We start from the raw sequence: 20,917 nt of genomic DNA, 5'->3' as shown, positions 1-20,917 counted from the left end.
CTACAAGCAGCAATTATTACTCATGCATATCTCTCCCTCTCTTAGTCATTCCACTGTAACTGCAAGGTCAGTTTTAATGAAGTAGCTTCATATTGCTAAATATTTTGGAACAGGGCTGCCGTCTAGATTTCTCTCATGGGGTAAAAATGTGACATTGGTTGAAGAAGCAAAGGAAGATAACATCATAAAGGTGAACTTGTGCAACTCTTGTGTCCTCTGAATTATGGACTGATGAGTGAGGTGGTTCATATCTCTCTGCCTAAACAGAAACCCTGAGCTTGCAGTGTTGTGTGTTAAGCAGAGTCCCACTTCCCTTTCTGACCTGCCCAAATTCATGTCCATCTGGCTGTTAAACCAGAAGGTTGGTGGTTCAAGTCCACCCAGGGGAGGCTGTGGGCAGGATTCCTGCATTGCAGGGGGCTGAATTAGATGACCCCCTGGTCCCTTCCTTCTTACAATTCTATGATTCTAGGCTGTCATGGAGGGTCACTGCCTATTGCCACAATTCTTCACATTGCTTGTGCTGAAGAAGTTTGTCTTCAGAAGTAGGCAGAAGTGTCACTATATTTTTAGGATTTGGGGAACTTGGGTATTGGGGATAGCCTCCGCTGTTTTATTTTAAATCATTATTTCCCTCGAGGACACTTAAAAACATATCCGTTATAGGTCTTGTAAGCTATTACTAATTAAAATAACCCAATGAGATCAAGAATTAAGTCTTGAGAAGAATTCATGCTATACTATAATTATATGTGAATTGGCATTTTCAGTTTTATTTTTAAAAATTCTTCAGTTTGCAAAAATTAAAATAGCACCAGATATGCAAGGTCCAGAAATGTCTCAGCAAGTGATATGATCCAGATTTTCTTTCTCTGTGTGACTCTTACAGGTTTGTTTGTGGATGTTTTTTTTTTTTTTTAAATGGGACTGTTGAGAAACTAGGAACTGAAGAGGTGAAGCAGCAGCATGTGAAATTCAGCAAAAGGATTAGATTTGGCACTACACATTAGTTTCTGTACAGGCTCTTAGACATAGCCTCTTGAGACGAGAGCAGACTGTCATCCTGTATAGCTGAATACAGTTGGCTTGTTTGGGCAGCTTGGTGTGTGTGTGTGTGCTCTTGCATTCCATATCCAATGTAGCTTTTGCTTCAAGTGGATGTGATTTGGTTCAGCAGGCTGTGGATACTTAGACTGCAGAAGGTATGGTTCATTCATTGTAACCAAAGGTTTTGTTTCATAGTATGAATTACAGAACTGCCTTTAAACAGCAGAAGAGTATGTTTTTCTAAGACCTTTTGCAGTAATAAGCGGGATGCTGTTTTCATTGAAACATGCTCTGTGTTTATATCAAGATTTATTAATGTGTTCAAAAGTAATAAACGGGTCTTTCTTAAACAAGGTTCTTCCTTTCTAACTAATTGCTAAACTCTGTACACAGAAATGCTTTTATTGTTTCCTAGATCATTGCTGGCCTTAAAGCCAGTTTGTGTTTGAGTTTATATTATCTTTATGTCGTTTGTTGCCAATTTTAAATATGTTTGCTACAAGTATCTGGTTACTGGTTCTCATTCTGGCTGTATAATCATAGTACAATTGCAGAATTAAACTTCTTGCATTAGAAACCTTTTTAATGAGGCATGGTTTTAAAATGCTAGCAATTCGAACAACCAATCTATTCATTAAAATTTAATATTAAGTAAGCTGCATGTAATAATAGACTTGTATTTACTTGGAGGATGAAATGGATTTCTGCTGTGAGTCTAACATGATAGCTGAAAATCTGTGTATGATTTTGAGGTTTCATACTGCAGTTGTATTGAAACATTTTTACAGAATCAGATTTAGATTACTTTTGAAAGATTTTGTTCATGTTTGCCTCATCAAATTTTTGTGTATTCCATATAAAATGTTTAGGTACTTTCTGTTATAAATATATATGATAGAAATCCTAATAAAGTTATTTGCTTACTTTATGTTGCATACTGTTGTAGTTAAAATAGCTCAGTTTGATATTTTTTTAATGGTTATGTCAGTGTACTTTACTGGAACTTACAATATGTACTGTATTTTAGGAATTTAAGCAATCAAGACTACATGACTAACATAGTAACTTACCCATTCTGATAAGTTGAACTGTTTACTATCTTAAACATTATGGCAGTTCTGAAAAATTACAGTAACTGTGACAAGTTGTCCTATTCTAAGTAGTGAAAGCAAAGTTCTTACACTGTGACTCAAACTTGAATGACAGCTTTATTGAATCTGCTCACTTAGAAAACTAAGGCTCAGTGCATTAATGACTTAATTGGAAGTTTTGATAGTATACTCTCTCTCTAACCCTGTTCTCTATCATACAAGCATAAAGGAGCATTTTGCTATATTTCTATGTTTATTTTTATCACTTTATACAATTAAAAAAAAATTTTTTTTTACTATTACATTGCAAAGGATTGCCAGAATCTGTAACTTAACTTGTATTGTTGAAGATATACATGGAAGAGACTGTTTATGTTGCTATGGTTTCACAGACCGATATTTATTATATGAATTAAGAACAGGTAAACTTATTGAAAAATATCACCCTAAACTTGTAGTAAATATACTGGTAGTAATATAATATTTCTGTACTTTTTCATCAGTGACCATTTTACATTCCCTCGAAAGGAGGAGGGGGGAATCTTAGAAATGGTGATAAGGAGCTAATACATAGTATTGGAGTTTCTAAACATCTGCCTTTATTGTGGTTTTTTGTGTTCTGTAAACTATTTGGCTGTTACAGCACTAGACTGAATGAGACCCATTCTTCACACAGAGGCTTGAGGGTCCCTAACCAGTGGGATTCTGTCAGTTTTTCTCACTCCCCAGTACTTGGGACTATATGAATCTTTATATGTTAAGGAGGATCAGAGATGAACTGTACTGTTTTTGTATCGGGCATAAGCTGTTGCTCTAGTAAGAGGAGAAAAGGCAGAGACAGAGGATTAATGTCAGCACCCAGCACTAATACTGAATTTCTCCTCCTTCTGTAAATGTTGATTTCATACACTCACCCTAACAGTCCTCTTCAACTATCAAATCTGATATATTGTTGAGGTGATCAATATGTACTGCTTCAGACTGCAGGTTCAAGTGATTGATTGATTGATTGATTGATTGATTGACTGACTGATTGATTAAATAAATACTCTTTCATGCAAACACATCTGCACATGGAGAACTAGTATGTCAGGAGCAAAGCTTCTCTCTGACATGCTCGTTTTCTGTATGCAATTGTCTCTTTGTAAAAGATCCAGTCATTTGAGCTCCCAATCTGAAATTGTACAGCTGAGACGCAGATTTACCTCCTCCGTACAAATAACAAAACATGCTTGAAATGTTTAGTTTTCTTTTGTGCTTTTGTCCATTTGAAATGAGGAAAGTAAGAAAAGAAATTGCCTCTGATTGGAAGTCCAAGATTAGCAAATATTGATCTGTCGGCTTAAACACTGGGAGTTGTCTCTCTGGGGACTATAGGAGGTAGTGTCCATGTGGTGTCCTATGTGATGGGAAATAGTAAGAAGTGCCAACATTAGGGGAACAGTTAAAGCACTCAACAGCAATTTGGGGTTTATTTTGTGGTTCATTGTGCTCCTCAGGCTCCAGCACTCAGAAAAACAATTTGCCTTGTCTACTTGGGTTGCGCAGATAATATTTGGCAGCACTATATAAATATTTGGCAGTAATATATAAAGCAGGGTGCCAAACTCAAATGTGTTGGAGGACTGAATTGTGTGCCCAGTGGAGGCACAAGGGGCAACACCCAGAATCTCTAACTGAATCACCAGTTTTGCTTCCCTACATCATTCAAATTCAGTTTGCAACCCGTCTGCATCTTGCTTGCCAACATTCTTTTAGCATGCGGGTGGGGGGACACTGGTGGCCCCCTCCAGAGGTTGCTGGACTATGATTCCCACCATCCTTGACTGTTGGCCACACTGGCTAGGGACAGATGTAAATTCAACAACATACGGAGTGCTACTGGATCCCTGTCACTGTTTTAGCAGCAGCACTATCCCATTTTCCTTCTCCCTCCTTCTGCCCGCCATCTGAGACTGCCTTAGACATTCTTTGCCTTGCCCTTAAAAATCTACTCACATGTTAAAGCAGAGGTCACTAACATGGTTATCAGCTACAGCTCTCATCAGCCCCAGCCACTATGGCCTGTGATCAGGATGGATGGGTCTTGTAGTCCACAACTTGCAGAAGACACCACCTTAGCTAACACTGGAATAAAGCAATTGGCATTGCCCATCCTGCTAATTTAAATAGAAGAAGCTGATGCTAAGGCATTCAGTGGCCATCCTTGATAAATCAATTCCTTTTCCCTACTATGTTGACCTCATAGTCCTGCAAATGCTTTAGGGACAATTTATGTGGGTGTAGTGGTAGATTGTGGTGAGCTGTAGTTGTGGGTCTGTGCAAGCCACCAGACTTTGTTTGCTCATTCAGATGTATAATATAAGGCAGTCAACCAGTTTTTATCATGTAATTAATTCTAAAGAAGGCTTAAGCCCTTCTCTTGTATCTCATGGCAGTTCAACTCAGTCACTTCATATTTTTGAGGTGTTATCATAGTAGTGCATATACCACTGACCATAACATTACAAATTAAAGGAGCATAACTGCACATCAATTTTTGCAAGCAAGTTGTAATATACAAAGAATTTCAGTTGAAGCTAACACATATATAACAAAATAAATCTAATGGATGCCTGAACTGCAGTTCCTGTCTCTATGTTAGTCTCCAGAGAATAAGAGAAGTTAATATAAAGTATTTTTGTTTTTCTGGTCCTAAGCCAAATGTTTTCAATTCAGATGTCTCATATGACATTGAACTCCAGCAAGAAAAGACAGAAAAGCTCTATCCTAGACCTTTAATATATTACTGGTTTAAGTAGACTTTTACACAGTGACCATGTTCTCACATCATCCTAAACCATGGTTTAGTACTACATGGATGAGTTGAACAAGCCAGGAGCAGGACTTTGACTGAGTTTTGTTTCGCTTTTAAAGAAACCTTGTTTTCCATTAGTAAATTTCATAACAAGTCAATTTAAAATGATGGGTTATGCACCTGGCTTCTTAAACCAATATCCCTGGTTCAAACATAATGCTAAGGCAGCAGGACTCTTTAAAAGGTGAAACTAAAATCTCCCAGTTGCACTGGAAGAGGAGTAGGGAATGTGTGAACCCAATACTTTCCTCAGGCTAATCCAGACGTGCCCATGTAGTGCTGAACTATAGTTTAGTGTTACTCGTGAAAATGATCTTCCTTTAGTGACTCTTACTTGGCTTGGTTTGAGTTATAGATTTATCCACTAGATGGGCAAGATTAGTTGGCTGCTGCTTCCCATTCTTCCTCTCCCCCATGCAAAATAAATTCAATCAGGGCTGATTAAACTTCACATTTTAAGGCTGCAGTCTTAGATCTACTTACCTGGGAGTAAGTACCATTGAGCTCAATGGAATTTCCTCCTGAGTAGCTGTATATAGGATTGTGCCCATATGTAGCTTTCCTATCTAGTACTTTAAAGATATGTGCAACTGTTTCACAAATCCTTTTCACCACCTCCCAGTGTTGCAAAACTAAAAGATTAAAAACCTACTGCAATATATATTTGTGCTAGAATTCTTTTCACAGCTTTCGGGGTAAGACAATGACTTCATTTTTCCAGTCATGTTTGTACGTTTTCAAAGTCTGCATGTGAGCCATAGAACGCTTTGAGGAGAAAGGACAGCTTTGCTTGGATTTAGTGCTCATTGGACAAAAAGTATGTCTTGAAGTTCTGACACACTTCATAGGGAGAGAATATTCTTGTTTGTGTGAGATGAGAGTTTCCAGAAAATACCTGTGTGTCATTCAGAAACAAGACTTGCTGTTTTCAAGTGTTATGAAGAATACAGGATGCTCCCAGGACAATGGATTTTATTATCTCACGTTTTTGCTTATTACACATGTAGAAACTCAACTTCTGCTCCATAAAGATTATTCCAGAATCCATTTTTGGGCAATACGTTTGTGAGCCTGACTAAAATATCACAAAATAGTGTGCATGCTTTTGAGTTCTGCAGAACTCTTTGTCAGGCTAGATGGTAAGTGAAGGCTGGGGAGGAGAAAATTGCCTGTAAGTCTACATCTGATCACACACAGTCTCAATATGTAAAATGAGGAGATGTAGCAGGCATTTAAATAGGCTCTGTTAAGTGCTATGTAGGTTTTGGGTTCCATCAAATGGCTGCTGGGAAGAAGGAACATGACATGATTCTCTGAGAACAAAAAAAAAACACAACCCAGCTGTTATTCAGGAGGAAAACAGTAATAAAAAGAAACCAGGCAGGTTTCACATTATTGCTTATTATATTATCATATATTATATTAATATTATGGTTCCTATCTGCGTATTGGCACAGTATGAGAAAAAATCTGCTTTCCATTGCGGTGTTTATGCTGTTAGTTTTTAAGGTATTATAATGCCAAGCTACTTTTGACAACTCAGGAAGAGTTTTAATCTTTACACCTGAAAAAGGGTTTCAGTACAGTAATTAAATTTTCAGGACCATTCTGTTTCCAACCACCATAGTTCAGTCAGAACACTGAAACCTCCATTGTATAATTGTTACATAAAGGTTTTGTTCTGAGTTGTATGTATGTATGTGTGTGTGTGTGTGTGATTTGCAACACCTTCCTGAGTTACGGCCTGTTTATATAGAGTTACAGGCCAGCTATATCTCCAGTCTAGTTCTTCCACAAGTTATTTATGATTGTTTACCTTTTGCAACTGAGATAGTTTACAGATCCAAGAATGGCTTGTCCATCGTCTTGAGTGTGTCATCTTTGAAACCTATCACTGCAGAACATTTGACAGTAAATACTGTTTTACTACTGAAATTGTATGGATAAAAATTTGTTTCAAACCACCCCAATTTCTGAACTATGTGAGGTTCCAGGGATTCCAGACGCTCATCCAGGGCCTGTGTTTTGGGAATGAGGCACAGCGGAGACTGTGGTTTCTTTATGATGTATGGTTTCTTTACACATATATACAACCCTATCCTATGATGGAGGAGTTCATAGCATTAACATCCCAAGAGGGTATAGTTTCTCCCATCCCGCAGCCTTCGATTCAGCCAGAAATCAGTCATCCAGCTTGCTGTCTTTACCAGCCTGCAACCATTTTCCAGTCTAGGTCACATCACAGCTGACTCTAAACACTGAACTCTGACTTTGTCCTCCTAACTAAGAGCTGAAAGAGGAGCCCCATCCATTTGCTGCCTTGCACAGAACCCCTTTTCCTTAGCTTTCTTAATAGGCCAGCACATTTCCTTTGTTTTGTTAATGGCTCGTCATCTTGGCGATTATCTCATCAGGAAACTAGCCTGGCTTACATTCTTTCTTTAATAGTTTCTATTGAGCTTTACAATTTTATAGTTATCACAGTAACATCATCTCAAATAAAAAGAAAAATACAAATCACCAGCTCCCCCCCCATTTTCCCTCAACTTTCTCTTCTGTTTTTTTACATATTAACTTCTCCTGCATATTTTATTATACCTTAAAATTGCATTCTTTAAATTGAATATTGTTATGTTCTTATCGTTTTAACACCATATTTGTTTTCAAATTACCTCTTATACTCTGTTATTTTCCAATTACTATATCTTAATCTCTATGCTTATTTTGTTAATTGTAAGTGTTTACTCAAACCCTGCTAGTGAGTCCACTTCTTTACAATGTTTCTGTAGGTACAACATAAATGGTTCCCGGTCTTTTTAAAAGTCTCTATTGTCTTTGTCTGTAAGTCTTTCAGTTAACTTCCATCAGTTTTTATTGCCATTCTTCTTTAGTTGGTATCTCATCGTCTTTCCATTTTGGGGCTAGCAATATCCTAGCCGCTGTTGTAGCATACATAAAAAGTTTCCTGTCCTCTTTTGGCAGATCTTGACCTGTAATGCCTAGCAAAAAGGCTTCTGGTCTTTTAACAAAGGTTGTCTTAAACATTCATTTCATTATAAATCATTTCCCAATGATTTTTAATTTTTTTACAATTCCGCCACATATAAAAAAATGTGCCTTCTTTTTCTTTACACTTCCAACACTTACTGGAGCCAGCCTGGCTTATATTCTAACACTTGCTAAATCCACAGGTTCAGTGTCTGGCATCCTGCTTAATACTCCAAACCTTAATTAAATTCTAACACTTACTGGACCCAGGAATTTGGGGGAATCTGGCACCCACAAACATATAACAATATTTTCATTTGCAATACCTTATAAGAAAGGTTTTTTATTTTGTTTTGTTTAAAGATGAAATAAAGTTCCTTAAGAATAATGACATTCAGGTTCACTTAAATGGAGCCTAACGAACTACATGTTGCATGTGAATGCATGTAGTTAAAACCATTATCCCTCTTTTATTCCAGGAAAAGCTTTCATGGGGCCGAGCAATTTGAAGATAAGCAGCAATAGTGATAGTGGGGACTTGATGCTATTCCTTTTCCAAATCCGCTTCAATATACTTTCATCCTGCATGGGGTTCAAAACACATGTTTGGGAAAGGAAGGAATTTGAGGAAATGTCTTGAAGCAAGGAGAGAATGATGATTATTTTTTGCTGTTGTTTTGTTAGATAATCCCATTTGAAAGTGTGTTTTTGTGGTGAAGGTGGGTTTCATTTTGTTTAAACATGTCTGCATGAAATGTGCAGTTAGATCTTTGGAGAACACTATATCCTTGTTCTATATCTTTTGCTCCCTAGCCAGATAATGTATGGAAATAATTTGTATTTTTCTCTCTGATGAAAGTAGCCCCCTTGCCCATCGTTTGCAATTCCTTCCAGAATTCTAGCATTGACTCTCATCTGGTGACTCTTATCCTTATTCTTGGCATTTATGTAGCACTTTAGATTCTTGGCTCATCGCTGACACTGCCAACCACTATTCTGTCCCAGTTCCTTATAGTTTTTCTTACAGTAACAGAGAGTGATGAGTGCATGTGTGCTGAAGTTGGCCTGGAAACTTGCCAGGCAACACTTTATTGAAATATATATAATCTCTCCTCTGAAATTCACATGGCTGTATGGTTAAACACTGTCAACTAAAATATACTTTTCTTTCTTTACTTACACTTGTCATTTTCTTTGGACATCAGGTTCCAGAAGAGCATGTGCTTCATTTACCTGTCTCTAACCTACATCTCTGCATATAATTGAGCAGAGTTCTTGTACACTGCAGAAAACCAGACACTATTTTGAAAACAGTTGGTGAAATGCGCATTTTTGGAGACAGTTAAGTGCCCCAATGTCTCCTTCCATGCACTAGAGATTAACATTATTATTCTTTATATCATCTTTGCAGCAAGCCACTGTCGCCTCTCTCTCCAAACAAAAGGTTTCTTTGTTTTAGCAGTTAAGAAAAACTTGAATGCAGCATAAGCAACAGATATCAACTTCATTAAAAGGTTTTGGAAAGCAACTACCGCCGTTAGAAATTATTTTTGCTAGCCAAATACTTTCAGAGAAAAGAAGACTTCTTATGCAAGTAACAGAGGTATACTAGGGATGATTGATTGAAAAAAGGCAAAAAGGATGGTGAGATGAAGACTGCTGCATAGTTAAATGCTGGGGCATTTTGCATACTTTCAGCACTGTTTGCCATTGTGCAGCTAATAACGGGAAAGACACCATCCCCCCATGTATTTCAGATTTTAAAAAACATACTTGTCCGTTTTAAAACAGCTGGACTGCTCCTTCTTTCCGAGCATAATCTGGAGTGCTGGTGTTTTTGTTTGTTTTTTGCTCTTAGGAACCTTGGTGCCTTTTCCTGATACGTAGTAAGATCTTCCTCTGCCTTCTATACCCCTGAAAGTGAGGTGGAATGTGGCTGGATTTAGTGGTCTCCTCTTTTTTTGGTAGTGGCACACCAGCTTTGGAATGCCCTTCCCAGGATGGTTTTCCTGGTCCTGAACGTGTTGTCTTTTCAACCCAAGCTGAACTACACACTTTTATTTCTCTGAGTCTTTTGTTTTATTGAGGTGTTTAGTTTGGTTCTGATTTTATTTCTACGGTTTTATCTTTTAAAATGATGATTTTATGATTTGTTCTATTTTCTTTTAAAACCATATGCCACAGTGAGCATTCAGATTGGTTGGCATCTGTCTGTCTTGGGAGACAATGGAGTGCACCTTTGGGGGTGAAGTCAAACTGTTGGATGCTTGCAGCACCAGCTGTGGCTGTAGAGACCGATAAGGGAGAGACATTTTTTGTTGCAGCTGGGGCTGATGAAGGCGTCCAGTCCTGCTGTTGCAGATACACCATGGCATTTCCTCTCTCTGTGCTCCTCCCAGCAGTCATTCCTCCTCATTTGAATGGGGCTGGGACAAGAGCAAGACCCAGATCAGAGGGGAGGAATTGAATACAGTCCATGGGCTGGATCTTTCCCTCTCTCCACAGGTCATTGTGGGCTCACTATGTTGTCATGTGACCCTGTTTTCTTTTGCCCACATGGTTTCAAACTATAGTGGGAAAGGCTCAGCATTTTTCAGGCACCACCAACAAGAATGAGCCGGTTGTCATACTTGCAAAGCCAAGACCCTCTGCAAGTGCTGCTGTGGTCATCAATGCTTGCAAAGGCATGGGTTTGGAAGCACCAACAGTCCCAGGACTTTGGGCCTTGTTGCAAGTCACAGAGCTTTGCAGGAGCCACCTATCAGCTGATTGGCAGGCCCTGCAACCACTGTAGGAGCTGCGTCACACCTGAGGTCACAATGCTTGCAGGGATGGAGAACCAATTGCTGTGGTCTACTCTTAAAGGCTGACGAATCCAGAAGGTTCCCTGAGGTCCCTGGGGGCTTTTCCTACATGTTTTAACTGGCCATTTTGTGGAAGCTCTAGTCACAGTCAGGGATAGGCTTAGTCTGTTGGTGCAATCCTCCTGAAACGTCTTTGACCCAATTGTAAAGTCAGCTGCCTGATATTCTGGAAAGCTGATGACAACTGGACTACGGTGCAGGGAGTGGAAAGGGAATAGGGGAAACTTGTAATGAGTGCTACCAGAGACAAATAAAAAACAATTGTAGGGATTCCGTGGTGATCGTGGCAATGAAAAAGAAACGTACTTCCCTGCCAGCAGAACACTTTTGAGCAATGAAGAACTTTTTGTATAAAGGTCTAGAGATAACCAAGTGTTAAGAGTCCTCAGAGGATCACTGCGACCAGTTTTCATTGCATTTTGCAGATAAATCACTCATGTTGGCTCCAACTTGGATGCCACAGTTTTGGCAGAGTCAGAGATGGATGTAGCCAGGACATGGGTGTCGTTTGTGCAGCCTTACGATGTGGACAAGCTGCTTGGAGCCTTCAGCTTGTTCTCTTAATTCTTTTTCTTATACCTGTGTGGCTGTGCTATATTGAAAAGAAGTAAGTGAAATAGAAGTGTTTAGAACTACTTTTCTTCTTATTGTGATTACTTTGTATATAGTTCTAAATTATTTAAAATGTTGGAAGCCACCATGGGAAAATACTGTTGCTCTACAATTGACTTACACCCTATATATTATCTTGTAGTAATTAAGAATATGATTGATTCTGCTGGTTGATTTCTGCTCTGCAGAAAAAGATAATCTTTAAAGGTCAGGTTGTCTCAACCTTATGTGTCACAAATACTGTCTTCTGGCTTACTAAATAACAGTATCTAGGGGTGACTTTGCAAATACATTCTGAATTATTTATTTTATAAAGAATGAAGGATCTTGTGGCTCCTTGAAGACTAAAAGTATATACGGTATACTGTGGGCTTTAGTGGGCCACAGCCCATTTAAACAAAATACACAATATGCTATCCTTAGTTGGCAAATCAATTCTGTCTGTCAGACAATGGAAGCAGGACTTACAGAAATGGTTGACTTTATACATTAACAAATGCACTAATTATCAGTTCTTGAAATATACCATAAATGATATTTTATATAAACTAGTATGTTGAAATGCACAAGTTGAAGGAATAGCACTCCTTTGTTGTGAATCCCTTCTATCGGAAGCAATTTAGAATTTTAGGTTTTGTTTTTTAAGCCTAGGGTTTTTGAGACACTAGGAGGAGTTCAGGCCTCTAGATTCAACAAGAGCATGATGTGTCATTTTAGAGACTACACCCATAAAAACGCCCAGTGCCATTAAGCTCCCATGACAGCTAGCTGTGTTAAAAAGGACAAAACAAGTGGCCATTCATTCAAGTCCCCAGAATCCTGTCGCTAAAATCATTTACCTGGCTTGTTACTTAGACAATGTGAAGCCCTGCCTCAGATCCCTGCACAGGTTCCCTATTCCCTCCTGCACTCTTCCAAACTCCTTGTTGCTACTTTCAGAAGTCTCCACAGGTCTGTCACATCCTGTTTTTCTGTTCTTACCTCTTGTAACCTCCACTCCTCCTACTCGACTCCTCTCAGCATCTCACAGGTATGTTCAGAGAGACTACTTCCTCAAACAACTCTATCTGTTCTCTCCTGATGTTTGTTTATGCTGGGATTTTTTCCTTCCGCCACCTCTCCCTTTCTTCAAATACTCCTTTAAAACCCACCATTTGCTGCAGAGAGACCTCCTCAGTCTATTGTTTCTGCAACACTTCTTTTCATTTAATTTCATTTACAGCCGTGATCAGATAACCTTTGATTCAAATAACGTTTTAGTGCAATACATAAGGTCAGCATTTTAATAGACTATTTGTTCTTCTACCAAGTGTCAAATTAATTTCTCTCTCTCTCTTTGTGTTTCACAGATCTTCAGGTCAGTAAAAGGAACAGAAGACTCTTCAGAATATTTTTGCTACCCTTTGAGGGAACCACTAACACCTCAACACCATGCAGACTGGTGCTGCAGAGGCAACGGCCCTTGCGTAGCACCATGTTTTCAAAGAGCTCCTGAATACCGTGCTACTTTACAAAGGACTTCCCTTTCCAATTTTATCACTGGTGCTCTACTAGAAGCAACCACGTCACTGGGAGCTAGAAGTGGTACTCTAAATATTTTAGGAGGATCAACTGGAAAGACCATGCTAAAAGGTAATTAAGGGAAGTTTAATCATCTTTGACAGTGTGGCAATGGGGAGCTCCTACGGCCTCAAATTCTTCTCCAAATTGGAGATGATAAACTTATTGGACTGATTGTATGCTCTCCCCAAGTTCTAAGAATTCAAAATAACATTGTATATATTTAAATAATTCCATGTGTGTTAAATCAGTGGGTCAGATCCAGACTTAGTCATGCTTAGAGTAATCCCATTGATTTCAGTGAGTCTACTCTTAAGCAGTAGATCCAAAGTTTTTATTTCGCTTACATGGGAGCCAAAGGCTTTCACATTCCAGAATTAAGATTGTATAATTCTCTGCTTACAAAGATTCTACTTTTTTTTGTAGTTTTATTTTATTTTAATTGGACACTTGAAGTGGGGTTTTTTTTTTGGGGGGGGGGGGGAGACAAGAAATGCTCAGAACACTAGCATAAGCATTGCATGCAAAGGCCGAGTTGACATAATCAGATAGTGTCCATTACCGTTCAGCGGGCAGCTTGATTTTGGTCTTTTGCTTTTATGCTCTGCAGTCAGTTCCTTAATGACCCCAAACGTATTGCACATGCATTAAAGCTAAAAGTCCACGGGTCAACTATCCTGGTTTCTATATAGGGCAAGTCATGCCATTGCATTGTTGAGTAGGTTAGAAGTGCGTAGGTGTACATCTAGAATTTCTTGCTTTTAAAGGATTGTAAAACACTTTAGATTATAATGTCAGCACACCACTATATAAAGATACTGTGTTTCAAATATGCTTACATTAGGTGAAGTAGTGGGGTTAGAGCAGGCCTTAATGAGTTTGGAGTTAAAGAACAGAGCAGGTCATAACTGTTTTGGATACACTCAAAATATATTTCTGTCTCTGTATCAAATAGCCAAGATTGTTTATGTTCCTGAATGTTAACGGGTCTTTTGTCAAAAGATTTATAAAAACAGGGATCAAATAAATACATTTTCCATTTTTAGTGCATAGATTGTTAACAGGAAGCTGTGATGGATAAATATTGTTATATTTAAGTACCTCTGTTGTAGATGGGTGAATGCATTGATGTGCAAAATGACCTAGATATACTTTGCTCTTCACCCTTTGTTTTGTGGAAGAAATATGTAGCTTACTAAGGCCTGAACTACATATTACATGGCTAATCTATGTTTCCATACCTTGACTGCAGCTTTTGCACTGCAAAGGAGGTTGTAAGGAGGCAATCTGTGGGGAAAACTGCAGCTTCTCTCCCCCACCCTCCTGCCATGATTTTGCAGGTCTAGAACCCTGGAAGTGCAAAAGAGGCAGGGGAATTGTTAAGCCATCCTTTCCTGCTGTTTATTGCACACAAATTGCCCCCCTTCTGACAGCAGATAAGCAGGATCTGGGATCTGGCAACATGACTGTCATCTGTTTCTGAGCTTCTTTCTGCCCTTCCGTTTCACTTTCCACACTCAAATCTCTTTTCTTAATATTGGCTCTACAAATCTATGATTCTATGACCTCAAGAATCTATCATGCACTTGTTTAGCATATTAAAAATGGAAGATTTAACTTAATAAATATTTCTTATGTAGTGATATGCTTTTTTGCTGTTTCCTAACCCTATGATCAAAGGAGATGATTATCTCTTTCTAGATATGGGGATAATCTGATAAGGAGGGAAATCAGGCTCCAAACTGCTGCACTCGGGCGTTGCATATCATTTATTTCAGTATTTTGGAGTGGCTAGCTTCAATCATCACTTTCTGTTACTTCCATTTTAATGGCTACTAATTCCTTCATTTGTTTTCCAGCCATGCTCATAACTATTTCTGGTGTGCTCCTGAATGGAGGAACGGATATATGCACACAACTATTTGCATGAATGCCCTGTCAGTACTTAATTGGTGTAATAGAATCAACAAATTAGAAAGGGAATACCTACTAGTATGAATGGAAAAGACTGAAGTTGCTTCTTATATACAGATTCAAATATGTGCAGATGTGCCCTCCTCTGGTCTAATTCCAAAGGGGGGTGGGAATGCATTAACAGTTAAATAATATCCTATGTGAACAAGCCCTAAAATTAATGATGTATTGTGTGAACCTCTGCCACTCTCCTTTATGAGACTTTGTTTATCTTCATATGTTTTTAAAACTTTTTTTCATAAACCAAAAATGGAATACTTGATAAAATAACTCTGTACTCATTGAAACTAGCCGCCCTTTTTCAAACACAGAAATAACATTATGAATGCTGATTTAAACCAATTTACCAGTATGTATTAGATGTGAAATAATTATTTTGACTGAGGGTTGGATAAGCTGTGTCCAGTGGTGATCAGCCAGAGATGGTGGAAGCTGTAATTAAGCAACATATTGAGGTCTACAGGTTAGGACACCCCCAGGTTAAAAAAATTATATTACCTGCATGTTAAGATCAATTTAGTATTATTGATTACAAGGTGTGCAGTTCCAAGACATGTTCTGGAGCACAATCCTATACATGTTTACTCAGAAGTATGTCCCATTCAATTCAGTGACTTACTCCCAGGTAAGTTGATACTGTATAAGATTGCAGTCTAAGTCCCATTGATTTCCATGAGATGTCAGTGTTCTTATTTTGTGTGTGTGACTAAGACACTAATCTGACACACACTTACTTGGGAGTAGTCTCATTGTAGTCACTGGAGCGTGCTTCTGATTGGGCATGTATATTCAATCGTACTGTCAAACAGGTTTACAAATACTTTGACTTGGATTTCTTGTAGATTGGATTACTCCTCTTAGTAGGAATGTCTACCTGTCCTTAAATGTAAAATACCTCCCGTTGGATTCTTAGCGTTTCAGTTTTTATCTGGGAAGTGGGTAACCTGACCTTTCCGCATGTCTTCTTTGTGGCTTAAACAAAGCATGCTAGTTGTGCATTTTGACAGTTCATAGTTTCAGACTGAGCAGCTGTTCCTGACAGCTAGGACAAACAAGTGCAGTGTGTGATATTCTTCTGCTTTTGAAAGTATCGGTCCTTCTGGAATTTTAGAAGGAAATCAAAAGAGCAACCCTGTTTACTGGTAAGCTTAATATTCCTATGGCCTATATGCCGCTGACTTTTAAATTTAAAATGAAAAAAAAAAGTTTCTGAGATGGAGATAAGAGGAGGTTGTTTTTACTGTCATGTACTGTGACCTGGGTACAGGTTTCCTTTACTAACCATGGAAAGGAACACCTGACATATAGATACAGCATTTGCTTTTTCTTAGTTGCCTGTTAGCGAATTCATGGTTTTCTGATCACAGCCTTTATGCTTAAACAACAAGCAAGCCTGTGACACTTGCACCTAATATAAGTAAACATTGAAATGCATGAGCCTAAACATTCCTCTACTAAACAAGTGTAATGTTGTTTAGCCATTTTCTACGGGTGTCGCTAACTCTCACTGGATGTTTCGTTCAGAAAATCGCGTTAACAGATAAAACATGTTCTCTCTGCTAACAAACAAATGTTATTTGGAATAATTTGCAAGTATTTAATCCCAGGGGCTGACTTGTACAGTTGCAGTTGACTTCAAAACTAGGAAGGGTGATTTTGTCAATTTCAGTTTCTCGTTTTTCTGATCTTAAGTTCAGTTCTCCATGTTTCCATATCAATTTGCAAGTTCTTTTTCTAAGAAGTTCTCATATAAATCCTTCACCATTTTAGCATGAATTTCTCCTAATATGCACATTTTTTCCTGTGCAGTTTTGCCCAGCATATACATTTGCAAGCAATTTTCTCTAATACAATGCATTTTATGCACACTTTACTTTGTATATGCATTTTGGTACATATTACTTGGTTGGAGAACAACATTGCAAAATTCAGTCTACATATTTCAGTCTACATATTGTTTCAGGAAGTGAGAATTGGATATATTTGCCTTAAGTATGAACTGAATCAAATTTCTCTCTATTTCACACTGCTACAATTCTTAGTGACACATTTCCACTCCCTTAATATCTTGTTTGTTGTGGTGTGGGCACAAATGTTAACATTTGTGAGTGATGCAAGCCTTAAGAATAATGGGTTTAGATATCACTTGAAGCATTCCTTCTGTTACAATCACTGCCCAGTTCAGATGTTTCCAGTCCTTCAAGTCATGTTTCAAGGTAGTCTCATGGAGCCACGAATTCTCCCACATGCCGGATAATTTCTGTTTGGCTCTAACCATAATTTGCTCCATTTGGACATCATTGGTTATGTAAGCTGTGGAAGGGGGAAGGGAAGGGAAGCAGGAGTGAATGGGGGAATATCTGATCCTGCAGCATGGTCTTGAACATCCAAACCATGCCCTGGAGGATCAGGATCAAGATGACTGTATTGAGTCACTAAGCTCAATTACATAGCTGTTGTATTGCAGAATTACTGGCACTGTCTTTGGGATTCCAGAAAGATGGCTAATAATAGCTGTCCGGTTTTAATACTTGAATGGCAAGATATAATACTTATATAATATCACAAACAGATGTCATTGTGATAGGAGATTATAAAAGTTAGGCTAATTTTAATTGCCCTATGGTTTGTGATTAATTTTTCACATTTGTGTGCACAGGAAATGTCATCTTAAATGGAAAAGCTAAATGCTATTTATTATTTTCCTTTCACTAGTGCAATAATAACCTTAGTAGTAACCTACTTCCATTAGAAACATTTGAAAACATTTTATTGTATGTTTACTCTATTTAAACTTTGTGAATTGCCCTGATAATTTTATATTGGAAGGCAGTATAAAAATCTGATAAATAAAACAAAACTAAAGCATTTTGTTTTCCAGTAAAATAGTCCCCACATCATTTGAAATGCCAATATAATATTCCACTTTACTCAGTGGGGGCAAGCTCACATTGCACATTACGTTGCTTGTAACGGTGCCCCAACATTTTTCTTAAAGTAAAATAACATTATGAGAAGAGGATGTACAGGAGAAATGTGGTAGAGGAGTCTGTCCAAACCCACTGTTTCTCTGCTTCAAGTGCCGCATACAACAAGCATTTATTTACCCTTGCAGGATTCAGAATGAGTAGTAGTCAAATTTCTTCAGTATAAAAGTTTTGGTTCCCATTCAAGGAATAGACCTAAATCAGCTGTGAACAGATCCGAGGAAGCAGGAACAAAACAAGGAAGAGCTCGTGGGCCCGCAGCCGTTTAAATGTGACTAAACCGTGCCCCTCACCCAGCCGGATTGGCTGGCTGGGGGACATGACGGGGGCCCAGGACTCCAGTGATGCAGGGGGCCTGGCCAGGCCCCCCCCCCCGTGACCTCGGGAAGCAATTTCCACTCACAATCCTTCCCCTCTGGAAAGAGGAGAGGCTCTGTAAACAGAAGCCCTGCTGAATTAATAAAGAAGTTGTAACTCTCCCTTCCCACCCATTCTATTTTGTGGAACACCTTGGAAACGACAGAAAATCACCAACTATTGAAAATTACTTTTGTTTTGGCACTGATGAAGTCAGTAAAATAAACCAAAGGAAGCTACACTGTTTGGTTTCTGTACAACAGCCTCTTAAAATACACAATTCACATGCAGAGCAGGCACACGTTTGTGGTTGTTCCAAATTGGTGCCATGACAAAGGAAATAGGTGGTGGAGAAGAGACAGTAGAGGTCAGTAGACGAAGCTAGTGGAAATAGTTTTTTGGGAAGGGAGACTTCAATTCCTAAATTTGTTTTGTGAGTATGTTCAAAGACTTGAAGCAGGTAGAAGACACCTTCGTCTAGTTAGTTTTGTGTGTGTGACATATATTGACTGGCTGTGAGACCAGATCTTGAATTCTAGCCCTGATGAGCCCCTGGACTGATGTACTCTCCGCATCCTGTTAGGAGATGAACAGAAATTCAGGATATAAGGATGAAGTTGCTGGAGGGTGGGGTGTTCAGCTTTCTGCATCCTAGAGCCCCATAGAAACAGAGACACTGTTGAAACAGATACACTCTTGATTATTATTACATTAATTTTTGGTGAGGTAAGTTGTTGTAGCACCTTTCAGAAGCACCCTATAAATCAGAGTTGACTAATCTCTAGTTTAGGGGCCATAACCGTAAGCCAATGCCAAGTGACCTTCAAAGAAAGTGCAGGATTGCCTTTCCAGCTTTGTATTATATCACTGAGTTTTCCCAAGATGTTTTGTTCATATAATAGGCACTATATCACATCATTTATAAAATGGGGTCACAAAACAATTTAGCAAAGCAATTTTCAACTCTGCAGGAAGAGCCTGACTTTTACCATTACTTGTTTTTTTAGAGTGTGATTGCTATTACCACACTGCTGTGCCTCATTATGTCTGACTGTTGTATTGAGCAATTTTTAAATAATTGAAAAATGTTAAATCTGGGTCACAATTCTACAAGCTTCATCTGCACTGCTTTGGTTTAAAATTAGAAGCAATTATGTCAAGAACATCTAGGTTAGAGTTATTTTAGCAGGCAACAATGCTGAAACCAAAGTTCCGGTTAAATATACTAGCTTTCTGAAAATGCTGTTACAATTTCTTGAAATGTCCAACTCTCATGATCTGAAACGTGTGACCAATGTACTTCACTAAATACAATGGTAACACATGGTGATGTGTTCAGGGTAAAAAGAAAAGAAAAAACAACCATTGATGAACTAGATTTTTTAATGTAAAGATTGTAAGAAATAGTGAATTCCTCTGTTGATATATAGAGCAGCCTTTGCCAATCTGGCTGGTGTTCACCAGATGTTTTGGACTACAAGTCTCCATCAACGCCAGCCAGCAACTGGAGGCCACTAGCCAAGTTTATGAAGGCTAATGTATAGGAATAAGTAAAACCCTGATGTGCAGTCATTATTAGCGAACACAGACATGAAGTAGGAGGGGAAACGACAGAACAGAGATGCAGTATTGAGAACCTAGCTTACAAGAAAAAAGACAAGAAAAATGAAAAAAAAAAAATCTTGGCTCACACTCCCTTGTGTGTTTTTAAAAAATTCCCAGGCTTTCATACAGAGGGAAACTTATATAAATTACATACAAATTCTCCAGCCACAAAAATGACAAGAGAGCTGAACTAAAGAATGAGGCCAGCCAAAAAAGGGTTTTTTAATCCTCCATTGTGCCTATTTTTTGGGAGGGGGGAGGGGGTAACTAGCAATTATAAGCCTGAGACACATTCATCCTATGGGATTTCTCAGATAATGTGTAAGTTATGTGGATACTTTAAAAAGGCAAGGACATTAAACCATTGCTTTCTGACTGAGGGTTAGGCAAGCATGGACTAATTGCAACTTGCTGGCCGACTGATTCAGAACAGTTCAAGCGACAACTTATCTGAGGTACATTTTCTTTGTTTTTAGATGGCATGATTAGACCTAAGAGTTAGTTATGAGAGCAAATATCCCTCCCTCCCTACAGTCCTCACTTGAGAGAAGTTATTTTATAGTGTATCAGACTGGAACAACCTGTTTGTCCCCAGTATGTCTATGCAGACTTGACTAACATTAAAAACAAGCAAAATCCTGGCTTTCTTAATACAAAACACCAGGCTGTTCTTGGAGAGATTACTTTCTTATGCATTTCATTCAGAATTAGTCTTTTTTAATCTTTGCACAGCCTGCAAAGCATAAGTAATTTTTTAATTTTTTTTGCAGTAGCATCTTGAAGAAACATAACTTTAAAGTATGAAAATGAAAGGTGGTGTACCCTCAGTTCTGCTGCATGCCAGGACTTCCATGTCCTCTCCTCTGGCAACTGTGGAACTGATTTGGAGGGCATGTTGTGGGTTGGAGGAGATGAGAGTCTATAGCATGCACAGAAGTCCATTGTACCAGCAGAGCTGTAGCACTGAGTTCCAGC

The 20,917-nt window shown here is 38.5% G+C and overlaps 1 protein-coding gene across 7 annotated transcripts in view; it reads left to right on the top strand.

Annotated features, from left to right (window-relative positions):
* The window catches only part of PLCE1 (phospholipase C epsilon 1), a 127,900-nt gene that overhangs the window by 48,735 nt on the left and 58,248 nt on the right, over positions 1-20,917 (top strand). For 4 of the 7 annotated variants that reach the window (XM_083740822.1, XM_083740819.1, XM_083740820.1 and 1 more), the window contains one exon: positions 12,809-13,091. In XM_083740822.1, coding sequence (XP_083596948.1) covers positions 12,809-13,091 — 283 coding nt within the window. Of the gene's footprint in view, positions 1-888; positions 1,203-12,808; positions 13,092-16,000; positions 16,136-20,917 lie in introns of those variants that run through there. The other 3 variants (XM_083740825.1, XM_083740823.1, XM_083740824.1) reach the window with 3 other exon arrangements.

This window comes from Podarcis gaigeae (assembly GCF_964106915.1).
Source record: "Podarcis gaigeae genome assembly, chromosome: 5".
Lineage (NCBI taxonomy): Eukaryota > Metazoa > Chordata > Lepidosauria > Squamata > Lacertidae > Podarcis > Podarcis gaigeae.
This window is presented reverse-complemented; position numbering and strand designations above follow the sequence as displayed.